The 18,091-nt window shown below is 37.7% G+C and overlaps 1 protein-coding gene and 1 long non-coding RNA gene across 5 annotated transcripts in view; one reads left to right on the top strand and one right to left on the bottom strand.

The window, feature by feature from the left end:
* LOC137216958 (uncharacterized) overlaps nucleotides 1–2,069 on the top strand; it is a 55,676-nt gene extending 53,607 nt beyond the window's left edge. Inside the window, exon 4 of the long non-coding RNA XR_010939910.1 lies at nucleotides 1,974–2,069. This is a non-coding gene — a long non-coding RNA (uncharacterized lncRNA). The remainder of the gene's footprint in view (nucleotides 1–1,973) is intronic.
* Nucleotides 2,070–8,459: 6,390 nt separating this feature from the next.
* Nucleotides 8,460–18,091, bottom strand: part of USP9X (ubiquitin specific peptidase 9 X-linked) — a 123,951-nt gene continuing 114,319 nt past the window's right edge. For all 4 annotated transcript variants that reach the window (XM_067723083.1, XM_067723085.1, XM_067723080.1 and 1 more), the window contains 7 exons: nucleotides 16,550–16,735; nucleotides 15,859–16,079; nucleotides 15,541–15,629; nucleotides 11,513–11,669; nucleotides 10,994–11,206; nucleotides 10,537–10,632; nucleotides 8,460–8,832 (listed from right to left, as the gene is read on the bottom strand). In XM_067723083.1, coding sequence (XP_067579184.1) covers nucleotides 8,695–8,832; nucleotides 10,537–10,632; nucleotides 10,994–11,206; nucleotides 11,513–11,669; nucleotides 15,541–15,629; nucleotides 15,859–16,079; nucleotides 16,550–16,735 — 1,100 coding nt within the window. In that variant the 3' untranslated portion in view covers nucleotides 8,460–8,694. The remainder of the gene's footprint in view (nucleotides 8,833–10,536; nucleotides 10,633–10,993; nucleotides 11,207–11,512; nucleotides 11,670–15,540; nucleotides 15,630–15,858; nucleotides 16,080–16,549; nucleotides 16,736–18,091) is intronic.

An 18,091-nucleotide genomic window follows, 5' to 3' on the forward strand; every position in this document is an offset into this window, starting at 1 on the left:
ACTCGTGGGACCCCTGTCACGTTCCAGTGTCCTACAGCCATGTTCCTGGGATACCTGTCACATGTCCAACAATGTCATACGTACATTTCAGTAAATAGCAAAAATTGAGAAGATTCCTCTCTTCTCAATGTAAAATTCTCTTATCCTCTGACTTGTTTATAGATTTACTGATATGGAAAGGCTTATTATAAGAGCAGAGCTGGAGACCTAGTGACCAGCTGTACTCATGTGAGGTGTCTCTGCTCTTTTTGGCTGGCTCCAGGCCTTTCTTAAGGGCCACTGCACAGCCCTTGCTGGTTCCTTGATTTTATAACATTAGAAAAAGGAAAGCAAGTTCAAGTCTATGGGAGCACTGGAATAGCAAAGAGTTCAATCTTTTCTTTCTTTCTTTCTTTTTTGTACTGCACCACGCGGCATGTGGGATCTTAGTTCCCCAATCAGGGATCAAACCTTGTACCCCCTGCAGTGGAAGCGTGGAGTTTTAACCACTGGACCACCAGGGAAATTCCTTAATCATTTTCACGGAAAATTAATACAAACAAATACAAAGAAAAGTAGACAAATTTGGACAAAATAATATTCCTTGAATGTGTTTATGTTCAAAATCTGAATAAGATATTAAAAAGTAAATACGAACAAGCAACTAAAAAGCCAACAATACAAACTATTTTGGGCCGTATCGAACCTATCCAGGTAACCAAGCTCAACGCAAGATTTTATTTACAGAAATCCTAAACTTACACTTTTTCGATTTTAATTTGAAGCTGAAAGATTTGACTGGTTGCCTTTCTTAAAACATGGAGGTTGCATTGTCTGTAAAGAAAACTGGCTTTTCTTATAAAAGACACAAATACATCTGAAAACCCCCAGCAAGGACATGCTGACCCTAGCATTTTTCTGGACCGAACACAAATGACTTTACACAGGGTTAAAGACTGTGCACTTAGTGACAGAGACCAGAGCTTTCCAGAGATGCAGTTGGGACTGAATCCCCCATATCAAGAGAGCAACTGAGACAATGCAATTTAAGGCATTATCGAAAGAGTTTGTGTCTGAGAGAGAAGTGTGCTTGACACGCAGAGCTTGTGCTCTGTTCGTTCTGATAACCGCCCTCACCTCCTTAATTGGCTACATTCATTTATTTCTTCGGGGCCCAAAACATGTTTGCTAAGTACTATTTCGGAATGACTGTTACAGTAAAATTAACTTCTGATGAAAACTCATTTTTTTAAACAAAATTTTATTTATTTATGGCTGTGTTGGGTCTTCATTTCTGTGCGTGGGCTTTCTCTAGTTGCGGCAAGTGGGGGCCACTCTTCATCGCGGTGCGCGGGCCTCTCACTGTCGCGCGCTCTCTTGTTGTGGAGCACAGGCTCCGGACGCGCAGGCTCCGGACGCGCAGGCTCAGCGGCCATGGCTCACGGGCCTAGTTGCTCCGCGGCATGTGGGATCTTCCCAGACCAGGGCTCGAACCCGTGTCCCCTGAATTGGCAGGCAGATTCTCAACCACTGTGCCACCAGGGAAGCCCATGATGGGAAACTCATTTTAACAAAGACCAGAGTGAAATGCAAATGAGAAAAATCCCTGGTCTGAGGCTACCCATGTGGAGTTTGAATTCAGACCATTCCAGAAAGGGTTATAAGGAGGTACGTCTTTAATCAAAATTACCATGGTTAGGTTTAATATGAATAAACAAGCTTTTTATTTTTTAATGGAGGAAAAATTCATAGTTGAGATCCAACTTAAAAACCATATGCAAAGACTGCTTTATTAGTTCTAGGCATTGCCATTTGGCTGGGCAAGAACACAGCTCACAGGCTACCTCTTCTGTTTGGTGTTGGACTGAAGTCACCCACTGGGGCCCATGACATCCATACTTTAGAGCTGCCGAGGACATGGCAGGGAGCGGTGCTGGGTCAGGATACATCCTGCTGTCACTTGGAAATATGAGTTGCCATTTTCTTTTCCCCAGGGACCTACGTTTTTTGAAGAGAACGTTAGCATCTTTTCTTCTCATTCCAAGAATTGGCTACAAGAAACCCCTCATCTGAGCTACCAGAAATGTGTGAGTATAGCTTTTCAAAGTGTACTTATTTTCAAATCAGAGCTAAGAAAAAGTAAAAGGCATATTTCAGTTCTCAAAGTTGTAACCCCACATCAAATTCTTAACTAAAGCTGTTCCTCAATGGGAGCTCACACTAAATGCATGGCAAAGGTCTACCTACAGTTAATGTAGAGAATAATTTAAAGTACAGGAGAGCTTCACTGGTGGCGCAGTGGTTGAGAGTCCGCCTGCCGATGCAGGGGACACGGGTTCGTGCCCCGGTCCGGGAAGATCCCACGTGCCGCGGAGGGGCTGGGCCCGTGAGCCATGGCCGCTGCGCCTGCGCATCCGGAGCCTGTGCCCCGCAATGGGAGAGGCCACAGCAGTTAGAGGCCCGTGTACCGCAAAAAAAAAAAAAAAAAAAAAAAAAAAAAGTTAAAAAGCATAGTCATTTTTTTAAAGTTGTAAATTAAGGCTGATTCTGTAAACAATACTAAAGAAACACTAAGCCTTTATCATTAAATAATTTTAATAAAATAAAAACATTTCCTTTCAAACAAAACCAAAAAAAAAAAAAGACTTAAATGTGAATTGCATATTGATAAGTTATCACTGCTGAAAAGCACCTGAAAATATAACTGCTGTTCTTGGTTACTTGGCATCATGCTTTTCTAAAGACAAAAACACAATGAGAGGGACATCCTGTAGCCATTTCTCGTTTATTATCATGAGTGTAAGGTTTTTCCAGCACTCACTACATTCTACTCTAGCCTGCACTCCTTCCAAAACAGTTTGTTGGCTTCTTTTCCCTGTAAGAATGGAGTATCTGCTAACCTCAGTGTAAGAAGCCTATCATCTCAAGTGTCTAATGCTGTGTGGGTAAGTGCTAAACAAAAACTCAACATCCAGTTTATCTAAGCACCGATATTACTAGTGACAGTTAAGTAAACCAAGCTTCAGTAAATTAGAAAGGTAAATCTGTTCATATTTTACTGCAAATCTGAATTTTTGGTTTTTAATTAAAAATCCCAACCTTGGGGCAATACAAAAGGCTACCTACAACCTAAGAGCTTGGTATTTAAAACTGACTTAGTAACTTAAGCTTTTAAGTCTCTTTAGTAAATTCACCGTCTTAGCCTTTGACCTAGTCAGACTTTCTAAGGAAGATATGGTTAACACAGCCTTACGGGAATCTGCATAAGGCCCATTTTGCTGAGAAAGGATTTATACTAAATGCTTAAGACATTCTGAAAGTAGACGGCTGAAAGAACTAACTACTAATACTACTGATTAATATTTCCAGTAAGGGAAGGTACTCACCAACTTTAAGCAGTCACCATTTAGATCTGATTTTAAACACACAAGCTTGAAAAAGCTGTTTCCCTGTTCACCCAACAGAACACAGTAATTTACATCCCCTTCAGGGACACATCCTAAACGTAGAGACCTTTGGAAAAAGGATTACGGAGGGCTCTTCCTCAACACACACTGAGCCCTAGGCATTGACCTATTGCCTTGGCATCCCGCAGACACTCTTCCTTGGTGACAGTTGTGGTGCACGCGGTTAAGTAAGTCAGAAGGGAAAGACATTCCGAACCTTCACGATAGGAATACTTCCTTCTCCCCGGTCTCACCTAAAGCACCAGATTTAAGACTCCAAAGTATCTTTACTTCTGAATTCCAAAGAAGGTGCACCCAGTGTTTTAATGGGTGGAGAAGAATTAAATGGGAACTCTAAGAATACATTTCGAATCCTCACGCAGGTGAATCCCTCCGCAGGACTCATGGAAAAACTTTCGTGTCCAAAGCATCCGTTTTGAATATTTTTACATCTATGCAATTGAAGAGAAATAGAAAATGAATAACTCCCATCTTGCAGGGTGGCCCCCGCTACTATCTCTAAATAAATGTTGATGGAGCCCAACAAGACGACCTTGTTTTCAGATGACAACTAAAAGCATTTCCATTTTACTCTTGAGCTGTGTAATCTCAGTGGAATGTCTTTAAAACAATTAACTGATTTTTGTATGGGTCTGTAATTTGTTTTGTGGAGGAAAGTTTTAGTGTGGTTTAAGAACATTTCCCTTGAGACTTTACAACCTAAGAAAATTATTAAAACCTTTGCTATAACCCCAACTTTAAACTTTGAGGTATAAAAACTGTCAATTTTCTACCTACCTGTAAATTATCAGATTACAAGGAAGCAGTTCAAAATATTAGTGGCCATGTTTTCATTGTTGTGTTCATGTGGCTAAAAATACTTAAAATTCAAACAGTTTAATCCAACTGGAGTTTTCCAACTGCAGAACACTAGTTTATTAATCTCCTGGTTCTTAAAAAAATAATAAGAGTTTGAGGAAAATGAGATTATGTCTTTTTCTTTAGCAGTAATCCTTGCAGTAACCCAGCTGTAGGGAAGCACCAACAGGTTTCTATGGAAGTCATATTTCTTTGGAACATGGCAACAAATAATTACTTTTCAGATACCCAAAAGCAGAGCAGATGGAATTTGCTAGAGAATTAAATGAATTTTCACTTCTATCACTCCCGTCAAATACGTGACCTGCTTTATTTCTGATTTTAATGAACTTTGAAACACCAAAGTGTTTGACAAATCTTGGTCTTAGAATGAACAGTTAAGCCAGCAATTAGATCACAATCCCATTTCTGAAAGGCTTAGATGTGAATATAGAAAATAAGGGCTGAATTCCTCTACTTGTAAACATTTCCCCTTTAAAGTTCCCTTTAAATCGATTACACCTCTACTTTCCGTTTAGAAATCTTATTTTAATAAATAAAAGGGGAAACCGAAATTTAATTTATAAAGTTTTATTTTTGTATATGTGCTAAATCTTAGGAACTGTGGACAATCTTCAGTCAGTCTGTTGGCTTGTAAAAGGCTGAGAAGTATGTGATCTGGGTGGTGAAATTTCCTCTTGGGAATCTGGATTTCAAAATGAAAAAAAATTTTCACTCATTTGCAAGTTTAAAACATGGTGCACCTTTCCCCCTTTTTTTCTTACACCTATAAATTCGGAGGAAAAGGGCTACATTTCTGCAAATGTAAAATAATCTAAAATAATCGTAAATACAATCGGCAGCAAGTTCTTAATACATTTAGCACTTCTGTAGTGATTTACCACACCCAAAACCTTATTTTCAAACACTAAACACTCACATAGGCGCAGGACCAATTTTGGTTGAGCCCTGCTAGGAAACCAGTACTGAATGGTTTTTCTCAGTAACACAAGAACTGGGGGGAGGGGAGGGGTGTTTTACTTTCTCGGCAGTATGTAGTACCTTCAAACTAGAGACCAAAATTGGGCACTTATGAAAAGGCAATTAAAAAAAAAAATCCAGTTATAATTCTAAATAAGGCAGGATATATCCACCAAAGTAACCACAAAATTCAGCAAAGTAAGAGTTCACGGGAAAACATAAGCTGGAAAAATACTAAGAAAAAACGGAAAGGAACTATTTTGGAGTAGTCATCTGAGTATTCACAGACTTGCTTTCATTTACAAATGTAATTCAAATAAAAAAGGCTCCTCATCTTTTTAACCCACTACTAGGATTAAATACTTAAGTTGTTATCATTCACTAATAAAAGTTAATCATGAAAAAAATATAAAACATTTTAATTCTAAATTTGTACATATAACAGCTAAAAGAGACAAGGTTGGGAAATTATCATTGAGAGAAAAATGAACCAAGACAAAAACCCCAAATATGATTATGTTCTTATTTCTGCCTCTACAATGCTGAACATGAAAATTTGGTTGGTGGAGGGCTTAGAAACAGCAGCAATATGGTTCTTACCAAGTTGTGCACTGAAATACTTAGATCCAATAGGGCAAAGCCCCTGTTCACACAGATTAACAATGAAAATATCTTCAGTCTTTTTAACAGATTCTACTGTCTTCTATAAAGTAATCATGCCATTTAGAATTCCGGGGGTACTTCTTTGAAAGGAAGACTAGTGATTCCGCAACAAACATGTAAAGTAGGAAATATATATATGGCTCAAGAAATCAGCTGAGGGAGAATTAAATAATCTTTAGGCACTTTGAAGACTTGGAAGTTTAAAATGTGCCATTTATGTTCAGAAAAAGACCTCAAAATCCACCACTATGTTGCTCTTACAATAACATGCATCTTAAAATTTTCAGTTATACATTAATGCTTGCTTAAGAGTTAAATATAGAAAATAATTTGCACAAACAAACAAAAATAACACTCTCCATTCACCTCTCCTAGATCGTGGTCACAACACAGACCATTCTTCCTCAAATGGAGGGGGAAAGGATTCACAAGCCCTCACCTGGCACTAGGGGACTTGTAAATTCAAAGCAACGGAAAGTGGGATCTCCCTCCAAGGAGAAAAATTCACAGCCTTTTAAAATGTCAGGTTTTTCATGTCTAGGAAGTCATTCATTTTAAAATTAAGTATATTACATACTTTTGTTAAGGACCAGGAAACACAAAAATCATCTCAGATGGTTAGATGGTAATATTTAATGATAGCAAATTGTCCAAATAAATTTAGCCTATTCTGCTCATTGTTAAGGAGGCTTGGAATTGAGGAACTTCTAAATTAAAATTACCAACTGGAACTGCACACAGTGTGTATGACTCTGGCTCACACTTAACAAACTCAGATGTAATATACTTAAGGTAAAAACAGGATCTATCCGGTGTCAAAATTTCCTAATATTACAGAAAACCTAGAAGCACAGATTGACTACAGAGTACTGCAAATAAGATATCCAAAGCTTTATCTTAAATACCTGCCCCTTTTAATCACAAAATAACACAATTCTCAATTTTGTTTCTGCTTTGTTCAATTCCAACTATAGCCTTTTTGACAAAACATTTGCCTATTAACTGAATTGTAAAAAATACAACCAAGCTTGTGCTCATTAAATATACATGTATATAAAAAACATACAAAAAGTACAAGATTGATTATGTTAGGAAACTTTTACAGTGTCAACAATCCTGTTTTTCTCTAAGTCTTTCAGTAAAGGGCCAAAGGTCAAATCTTTCTGTGCACAAAAATTCAATGTGACTGAACTCCTGAATTCAGTGTCATGCCTAGGCATGCTATGCACAGAATTATTTTTAATATGCAGTCCTTAAAAAACAAACAAAAAAAGACAAAAAATTAACCAAAAAACCAAAACACACCACAGGACAAAAAGTTATTCTTAAATCAAATTCTATTTGTGAATTCAGCAAAATAATTTCTATAAAATAAAACAGCAAAATATTTAAATAGAATAGGGTGGACTGTATCTGTTTGCAGGGGTATTTGGTTTTTAGACAGGTTCCAAAAAATTACACACATTCAAGTTACCAATGCTCTATTAACTGATGAGTTCCTTATCTTTAATTAAATGCTTATTCTGAAATTATACCTCAATTATATTAACTAACCAGTTTCCTTTTTAATTAGACCCTGCTTCAAATGTTAAAATTTTTGGAATAATGGAAAAGGAGCTAGGACAATTCTTGCTTTCAAGTAAAACTGTGACTGAGCAGAAGCTCAGCCAGACATCTTGGTGCAGTGGTACTCCAAATATTGTAGGATTCTGACTTCCACTTCACTGGGATCCAGCAGAAGGAAAGTTTTAAAAGGTTCTCCTAATAAGCTCTACCAAAGAAACAGAACAAGCACACCAAATACAGTCTTCTATTATGCTCCAAGCATCCTGGCATAGCAAATTTTTGCATATTTGTTTTAAATCTTTTAAAATTCCCATTACTGATACTTAAGTTTCCTTATCCCACCCAGAGGTTGAACTGTCAAACAATAGATGTAAGCAACATATGTGTAACTGAAAACCACCTGTTTATCACATTTCTCTCCTTGTTTTATATTTTATATTCTAGGTGTAAGACGGAAAAGCTCTGAGCAATACAGCTGTCACACTGGGACAACTGCTGTCATTATGGTAATTTTTTCCTCATTGGCTACACTAACCTGGTGTGAAGCCATGCTACATGTTACAGCGTAACTATAGCTTCAAAGTGATTAACCTAACCTCAGAATAAAAAGGCAATGAAAAAGATCTAGAAACAATGTTACATCACCAAATTTTCCACATCAACCAAGTAATTTAAAGGTTACCAGCCTTTCACTGCTCATAATAAAACTGACTCCAGTGGCAAAGAATTAACATGAAACTATTGGTGTGGTTGAAATGGATGGGCTCTGGTTTGTTGCTGTTGGTTTATTTTGTTTTTGTAAAGGAGTTGATCCAACTGCCGTTAAGGCAGGCAACACTGGTTGCAGAGTGCAATGGGTATAACAAGGAAATAACTTTTGTAGGTTTTGTAGATCTGTGAGTCTCATCAAGAAAAAAGTTTCTTGCTTAAGAATTAACAGTCAAACATTAATATACTATATACACCTTTGCCATTTACACATTAGCATCAGGCCATTTATTACAAAACACTATACACTTTCCACTGCAGGCGGGTTATATATTGACAGCAAATTTCTGCAGGTAAGACAGTGAATAAACTTTCCACTCCATGTTGATTAGGAATAGTTTTTCTAGTTTTAAATATTAGCCAGACACAGAAAAAGGTTGGACTGTAAGGCCTGGGTGCACAGTCTTGATGGAACCAGTTAATCATGTGCATTTCACTGATCCTTCGTCTGAGGTGGGGATACTTCTTCACTGCCTTCATAATTTTCTTGTGCTCGTTGGCCAGTTCTCTGAGGGTTGTTCATGTGATGTGCTGCTGGGCCTGTATACGGCTGTCCATGCACATGGTTATTCTGGGAGGGGAGAAGAGATCTGCATGTTAAAACTTTTCATATATTTAACTTCAACTTTAAAGATCACAGGCTGAAGTTTGTAGAAATGTAAACATTTCTTTTATTCCTAGGACTTAAAAAGAGTAAATACACTTGGGCTAATGATGGAAAAGAAAAAAAAAAAAAAAAAAAGTGGTTTGAAAGAGAAAAGGTAGCCTAAATTCAAACCCCAAAGCCCCAAATAAAAGCAGTGTAGGTCTGTTTAATTCTTTGGCCAAAGTGATTTTAAGTGCCAAAAATTATTTAGATTCAAGTCTGACAAATAAGGGATAACACAGCCCATTATTGCTCGTGGTAAAAAATATTCATGAAAAGGGATCTGTGAGCTGGAACACCTCTATCCTCACTCTTCTGAGCATCTTGAAACTCCCATATGAGAAATCTGATTGAATGATCATATGAGGTCTGCATGAGCAACAACTCTGAACATAGGATGATGTTAATGAAAACAAAACAACACTGAAAATAATGGATTAACCGGGCATGATTAATATATGAGTTTTCTCACGGCCGAGGAAAGTAACTCTTCTCCTTGTGGATTTGGGTCCTTAACGTTTTAAACCCCTGAACTCATTTTTCTGTACGTTCCCACCAGTCAAGCCAAGAAGATCATAGGCTTTAACTTTCTGTAATTTCTATTACGAAAATTAATATGTTGAATATGCATTTTCCAGTCATATTCAACATTTCTAGTCAGCATGCTTCTATTTCCACCCTGAAATATAAGACAGAATGCTTAAATAATGGTTCTGAAAGCATGGTTCCTAGACCAGTAGCAGCAGCAGCAGCAGCAGCAGTTGGGAACTCGTTAGAAATGTAGTGAATGAGAAACGCTGGGGTGGGGCCTAGCACTCTGCTGCAACAGCCCACCAGGGATTCCCATGCTTGTGCAAGTTTAAGGACCACTGCCTCAAAAGATCTGAATTAGTCACATCTGGGGTTTAGAAAGAGACGCTCTCATTTAGAACGTTTCTTCATCTAAATTTATTTAGTTATTGATTTCACAGAAAAATTCATGGAAATCTGTCAAATCCCTGATTTTTTTCCAACAATTTTTACTGTCATTGAAGTCTTGGTTATGCTAAGTAATAAGCAAACACTTCTTCCTTCACTGTCATATCTTAGTGCCTTCAAAATCCACTCGCACACTTAGCCTAACAGGAAATGTCGTCTTAATCCATTATACTAAATATTGATTATCATTTTATATTGATGTGAATAATCATAGTTTTACAAACGTCATCTACTAGTACAAGAAGGGCACATATCTGACCAGGAAAACACCACAGGGGCAAGCTCAAACATGCCACATTGTGACCCCATGCTAACCATTCCTCTTTTGATCATGCCCCCAAAGCTAGTCTAGATGATCCCTCTATTACTTTACAGTCACAACAAAAAACGTAGCCATCCTTTGGGCTTCCCTGGTGGCACAGTGGTTCGTGCCCTGGTCCAGGAGGGTCCCACATACCGCGGAGCGGCTGGGCCCATGAGCCGTGGCCGCTGAGCCTGCGCGTCCGGAGCCTGTGCTCCATGGCGGGAGAAGCCACAGCAGTGAGAGGCCCGCGTACCGCAAAAAAACCAAAAAAAACCACTTAGCCATCCTTTAAATAAAGCATAAAGATTGGTTCTAGGGAATAAAAACACGAACCAAGCCCAATATACCTGCTGATACTGAGATCCAGGTGAATGGGGGTATAATGGGGCATCTTCAGGTGGAGGCGACTCATGCTCATCTGGGGCATCTTGGTCATCTGGCTCCTGATTTTAAATATTTAAAGATAAAGAATTATGTAGCCAAATTCAAGTTTAATTTTTTTTTTCTATTTGAAATAAAATCTTTAAAATCTAAAAAACTGACCCACTAACAACTTTTCTTTTACTACAGATAAACAAAGTAACTGAAAGGAACCTGATTTGGATTCTCTTAGAAATACTAGATTCAGGCAATTTCACAAATATTTCTCTAAAAGAAGGCTCCCTCATTAAGACCACATATAAACAAACTTCAACATAATTTGTTTTTACCATTATCATTAATACATAAACACTGGCCTATAAAGTGAAGAATTACTTTGCTTTCTTCCATTTCTATCTGCTGCACACTGGCGGCTTTTTTTACCTCCTCTGGACAGAGTTCACAAGCTTTTGCAAGTGTCATCCTAGCACTATGTGATCTCTCCAAGAAATAACCATTTGATGTTTCATTGCTTTGCACCGGAGGAGACCAATTGTTGTAAGTGTATTGAGGATTGCCAGTGTATGGTCGTCTTTCAAGTTCATCTCCAAGCCATTCCACTGCCCAGGTCCACTTTCTTTTAAGATCTCCATTGCCCTTCAAAAGAAAATAAAACTATATATGTAAAAGGTTTTGGAATGCTTTTCAAAGGTAACTTTAAACGACAACTCCAAATTCTCATAATTCTCTTCTTTTAAAATAGAATCCTTAATTCTGATTCAGATTTCTACAAAATTATATGTGTGTGTGTATATATATACACACACATATATATATATATATATATAGAGAGAGAGAGAGAGAGAGAGAGAGAGAGAGCGAGCGAGCGAGAGAGCAAGAGAGAGAGAGAGAGAGAGAGAGAGAGAGAGAGAGAGAGAGAGAGAAAGGGAGAGAGACCCTCACCTGCAGAATCTGGTAAGCAACAGGACAATTGCTAAAGAGAGCTACCATACATTTTATACACTGGTATGCTCTTTTTTGATAGTGATTCTTAGAGCGCTGGATTGTGTCAAAGAGCCCATCTCGGTCATCTGGGATTCCTTTAAGTGCATTATGAATTCTGAAAGAGAACCAGATAAATAAAAACTTCTAAAATCAAATAGCAGCTAACATTACTGAGTGCCTACTATGTGCCATTCAATAAATGTCTTTGATGTAGTTATGTAATCTAATGCTAGACAGTAAGTCCTCTTCTTAAACCCTTGAACACAGATAAGAAAAACAGAGAGGTTAAAAGGCTTGCAACCCAAGGTCATATGGCCGCCTAGTACCAACTTATTACCAATCCAAAATGACAAATATCATATGATTCCAGTTATACGAGGTATTTAGAGAATAGACAAAAATCAGAGAAAGCAAGAATAATGGGTACAGAGTTTCAGTTTGGGATGATGAAAGTTCTGGAGATGGATAGTGGTGATGGTTAACACAATATTGTGAATGTACTTAATTCCACCAAATTGTACACTTAAAAATGGTTAAAATGGTAAATTTTGTTATGAATATTTTACAATTTTTCAAAAAATATTTAAAAATTCACCTGCCTGCAATTCTACTCTAAGCTATATATCCAAGAGAATTGAAAACAGGTGTTTAAAAAGAAATACAAAACTTGTACATGATGTTCACAACAGTATTATTCACAGCAGCCAAAAGGTGGAAACAACCCAAATATCTACCAACAGATGAACGAATATACAAAATGTAATGTACCCATACAATGGAATATTATTCAGCCATAAAAAGCAATGAAGTACAGATATGTACTCTAACATGGATGAATGTGAAAACATTATGCCAAGTGAAAGAAGCCAGATACAAAAGAACACATTGTATGATTTCGTTCATATGAGATGTCCAGGCAAGTCCTGGATATTTTGCCTATGCACTGACAAATTCATAGAGATAGAAAGCAGATTAGTGGTTGTCAGGGGCTGGGGGATGGGAGGACTAGGGAGTGACTGCTTAATTGGGTTTGGATTTTCCTTTTGGAGTGATGAAAATGTTCTGGAATAAGACAGTGGTAATGGTTGCACAACATTGTGAATGTACTAAAAGCCACTGAATTGTATGCTTTAAAATGGTTAAAATAGTGAATTTTATGTTAAGTGAATTTTACCTCAATAAAGAAACAATACCTGAAAAACCTTCTGTATACCTTATATTTTACTTAATAGAACATTCCAAATCAAAATTCAAGTTTGTTTTGTTTTTTTGTATTACATGCATTTATAAAATCTGTTTTGTTTGGAAATCATGACTTTGTAATTTTGCAAAGTTTAATCATTTCAGACCACACAATCAACCATGTACAGGCTTCCTGCTATTTAATCTGAAACACTGCAGTGTATATTCTGTTTTTACCTTCAGTTTTGTCAAGTGATAATGAATCAACTGCTTTCAAATGCCGTTTTTATCAATATTACCTTTCCCTCCCTTGTTCCCCAATGCTTAACGGTGCCAGGCCCACGGGAGATGCTCCATAAATATACACTGCTTACTAAATGACCTAAAAAGCCCACTATGAGAAAATTATTTTCAAGCTTGGTGCCAGGGACTCATAACAACAATCTTATCATTACACAAAAGTCAAATTCCCATGTTTAATCCGGCACACATGCCTTTAGCATTATTACTTGCTCTAATGAAACAAGAGAACTAAGATGTGGCTAATTGGCTTAAAGCTATAAATGCTTACAATATTTTCAAAAGAAAATAATGAAAAGTTAGATTCCATTTCAACCAACTCTTAAGTTTCAGATCCTTTGATCATATTGAGAAGAATACTGGTAGTATGCAAAATAAGCAGCTATAGTTTTAGAACTACTAAATTTTGTGTTTAATGAAAATTGATTTCTGGTTTAATGCTATTTTTACAATATTAATTCAACTGTTGGAAATCTATGATGGTAATTCTGGTGAATAATTTGAAAATATTATTTCATGAATTCTGGCATTTGCAATCCCCACTAAGACTCAAGATTTTAATTTCTCTTTAAGCATTTTGTTGTTATAAAACTTGTAGGTATGTATGTATGAATGTATTTATTCATTTATTTTTTGTGTGGCCATGCTGTGCAGCATGTGGGATCTTAGTTCCCCGACCAAGGACTGAACCCTTGTCCCCTGTAATGGAACCACTGGACTGCCAGGGAAGTCCCAGGTTTCTGTTTTAATTATTACACTGACAGACAGGAGGCAGTCTGTTATATAGATTGTCAATTGTTTCCCAACATAAACTCTTACACTATTGTCCATGTAGGGAGGGAAGTTATAAAATCTGGCAAAGTTGCCAACTAATTCCACAGTTCATCATCATCTGTATTGCTCTTGGGATTAAGGATAATGTATTAAGCTTTTACGTAAAAAGAGGAATTCTGGAGGAAGCTTAAGGGACAGCTAAGTTGGATAACCTTAGTCCTAAATTAATAAATATTAAAAATAAAATTTAAAAATTAAATAATAAAATTAAAAATAAATAAAAAATTGCTAACTCCTAAACCTCACGTACGTATACTGAAAAACTAGTTATGGTTCATGCTCATTTATTCACGGATTCCATATCTGCAGTTTTGCCTACTTGCTAAACTTTATCTGTAATGGTAAAAATCAACTCTCTGCAATTGCAGTCACATGCAGAGTAGCAAAAACATCTGAGTTGCCCAACACACGTTCCCATCTGAAGTGGAACGAAGTGATATTCGGCCTTGTTTTAGCTCATACTGTAAACAAGTATCCTTTTTCCCATCTATTTCAGTGACAGCTTTTCACATTTTTGTGCTTTGTGTTGATCTCACTGTTTAGAAAGGGCCTCAAATGTTTAGTGCTGGGCTTCCCTGGTGGCACAGTGGTTGAGGGTCCGCCTGCCAATGCGGGGGACGCGGGTTCGTGCCCCGGTCTGGGAAGATCCCGCATGCTGTGGAGCAGCTGGGCCCGTGGGCCGTGGCCGCTGAGCCTGCGTGTCCGGAGCCTGTGCTCCGCAGCGGGAGGGGCCGCAGCGGTGAGAGGCCCGTGTACCACCAAAAAAAAAAAAAAAAAAAAAAAGTGTAGTGCTGAAGTGCTGTCTAATGTTCTCTAAGCCCAAGAAGGCTGTGATGTGCTTTGCAGAGAAAATATGTGTCAGATAAGCTTTGTTCAGACCCGATTTATTGTGAATTCAACGTTAATAAGTCAGCAATATATATTAAATAAGGTGTCTTTAAACAGAAACACACATTAAAAAAAGGTTATGTATTGATTGGTCGAAAAAAAAAAAAGTAACCAGGGCTTCCCTGGTGGCGCAGTGGTTGAGGGTCCGCCTGCCGATGCGGGGGACGCGGGTTCGTGCCCCAGTCCGGGAGGATCCCACATGCCGCGGAGCGGCGGGGCCCGTGAGCCATGGCCGCTGAGCCTGCACATCCGGAGCCCGCGTACCATAAAAAAAAAAAAAAAAGTAACCAGAGCCTGGCAAGAACCTAACCCTGTTTTTCCCCCAGGAGCAATGATTTAGTATTTGCTCATTCAGTGTTCACAGTGACTTTCAGACCGTAACTACCATGAATAACGGGAACTGACAGTACCTACTGAAGGTACTATATTTAGATAACCAAATGTTATCTCATGTAATTCTAAAACTAACGTAATCTAATCCTAAAATAACCCTAGAGCATCATTAATGAAATTGAAACATTTACAAAAAAATCCCCCCAAACATAAAACACAACAATTGAAAGAAAAAGGTTAGTATATTAAGTATGCAGCTTGGGCAATGAGAGCAAAAAGTAAAAAATGAAATAAAACTGTGAGGAAGGGGGGACCTTTTTATTCATTCTTGTCTTATGTTTTGTTTAAGATACATTTATTAGATATTCAAGAGGTAAAAAAAAAATATGTGCCGACTGGTAATTTCAGTTACTCTAAAAGCTGGGCAAGGAACAAAAAAGGGTATCTACCTGTGAGTCTGCCAGGAGTCCTCAATCAGTAAGATTTGCAAAAGCAGATCCAAATAGGGCCGGAGTTCATAAGTATAGGAATATGCAACCTTTAAAAACAGGTAAGACATGGTGAAGAACTTATTTTAAAGCAGCAACAGTGGTGATCCTTTTGTAATGTGTAATGTATAAAAATATCAAATCACTATGTTGCACACCTAAAACTAATATAATTGTAAAGTCAATTATATTAAAAAAACTATTAAAAAAATAAAAATATAAAATAAAGGAATAACAAATCAAATTATAGAGACATATGAATGTATATTTTCCTTTAACCTGCCAGAGAAGTTCACTGAGGACAGTAGATGAGAACTGAGGATTCTCCCAGCAGCAAAAACGAAGCAATTTGACGGTTTCCTCTGAGTTACTGCAGTCCTCAATGATTTTCTTCACATAACTTGTCCTCACAAATAAAATGTCTGCCACATTCTGCTGAATTGGCATTATAGGTTGTGATAAATTAGGATCACCAAAAGGATTGGGAAGAGGAGGATTACCTAGAATACAGATTTGTCATCAATGAAAAACTAATCGGCTTCTCTACAATAATACTCAGCTTTCACCACAGAAAATAGCTTATGAATTTTTTATTTTATGAAAATAATATTTTAAATCAAGTTTCCTGAGTACAACAAAGAAAGTAATATTAAGCATTATAATGATCACATATATCAAGATGATAAAATATAAAATTGAAATGCCAACACTGGCGTTTTCTTTATATAAAAGTTAATTCTTAAAACTACTTCATAAACAAGGTACCAACCTCAGTAGCAAGTAGACAGAAAGATTCCCTTTAAATATGAGAAAAAGGTGCAGGACTCAAAATATTATAAAATATTCCAAAGCATGGACTTTCAGACTCTCGTTTTATTTTTAAATATCTTTGGAATTACTTTGAATCAGGTACTATATATGGCCAGCAGTACTTTAAAACCAATGTAAAGAATGGAGTATTTGACTTTACCGTTGATTGAAGACTGCATTCTTGATGAGACATTGCAGCATCGGATTAGCTGTGACACTACTGAGTATAATTTGCCTAATTCAGCATACTGATACTTGATTGGAGGACCTGGACCTTCATCTAAAGACACAAGCATAAAGGTAGCAGGTACACTCAATTTCAGAAGCTGTGTCTTCTCCGCCACACCTACAATAAAGAAGGGAGAAGCAAGAAGAGAGGGGAAGAATTATATGAGAGGAAAGAACTGGGACGGAAGGGCTTCATAATAAAATATTTTTCTACAACTTTTATGATCAGAAGATCACTTTTACTTAGCATTCAGAGTATTATTTAATCAGAACCAAAAATCTACTGAGTTAGTGTAACTGGATTTAAGTACTGAAATGGTTAAACGGTGACTATGACATTCCAATCCTACTGGGCATAAGGAAGAGAAACACCTTCTATGGCCTGGGGAGTCTCGGGAACTGCCTAGTCTGCAATCCTCATCATTAGGTGAATGACGAAAACTGAGAAATAAGAATTCTTTTATGAACTGCCTTTCTTCCTCAGCCAAGCTTCTTGACGCCTAAACTTGTTCCCTCTACTTTCTCGTCTTCCCAGTCCTCAACCCATGCCTATTTGGCTTCTGCCCCCTTTTCTGGTTTAAAGCTAAGGAATAGTTCTCAAACCATAACCATTTCCTTTCTTGGGTTCCTGTCTTATTTTCCTTCTACCTCTTCTTCTTATTTGTGAGTCCTCCTTCCTGTCTTCAAAAGTGATGGTCCTCAAAGTTCCCACGTCAGGCTATCTTCTCACACCATATGCCTTCCCTGGACGATCAAACCCACTCTAATGGCTTCAAGTTCCAGCTATTTTCATTCAGCTGATCCCAAAATATTTCCAGACAAATAGATCACCGCTCTACTGGACATCTCTATTTGGGTGTCACAAAGACTCAAATTCCCTGTCCACGTTCTTCCTCCTGTGTTTCCCTTCTAAGTACATGGCACTACTTCCTGCTCAGTTTGTCAAGTTGGAATCCTGGGCATCATTCTTAACATCTCTTCCGTGTTCCCCTTCCCTGAATATCCAATCACCAAATCCTACTGTCCTTATCTCCAATAAAAAGCACCAGGATCTGACTACTTGTATCCCGCTCACTGCCAGTTCCTCAGTATAAGCCACAACGATTTTCTATCTATAAATTACTTTAACAATCTCTGGTCTTACTCCCCAATAATCCATTCCACACTGCAGCCTGGATCTTTCTAGAAGCCATGTCTATTCAAAACTCTACAATGGCTCATCAATGCTCTCAGGATAAAGTCCAGAATCTCTCACAAGGCTTGACAGAATAGCACAATTAGAAAATTCTGCTCACCACTCCTGCCATCCCCGTATTACATCAATTCTAGTCAGACTGAATAACTTTCATTTCCTCCAATGAGCCATGCTGAGTTTATTCCAAGTCTCTGCACCTGCTGTTCACTCTGGATGGAAAAACTCAACCGACCAATTCCCACATCTTCCCCACTAAGTCCCCCACACTCCCCCTATGAT

Source organism: Pseudorca crassidens, chromosome X (genome assembly GCF_039906515.1).
Source record: "Pseudorca crassidens isolate mPseCra1 chromosome X, mPseCra1.hap1, whole genome shotgun sequence".
Lineage (NCBI taxonomy): Eukaryota > Metazoa > Chordata > Mammalia > Artiodactyla > Delphinidae > Pseudorca > Pseudorca crassidens.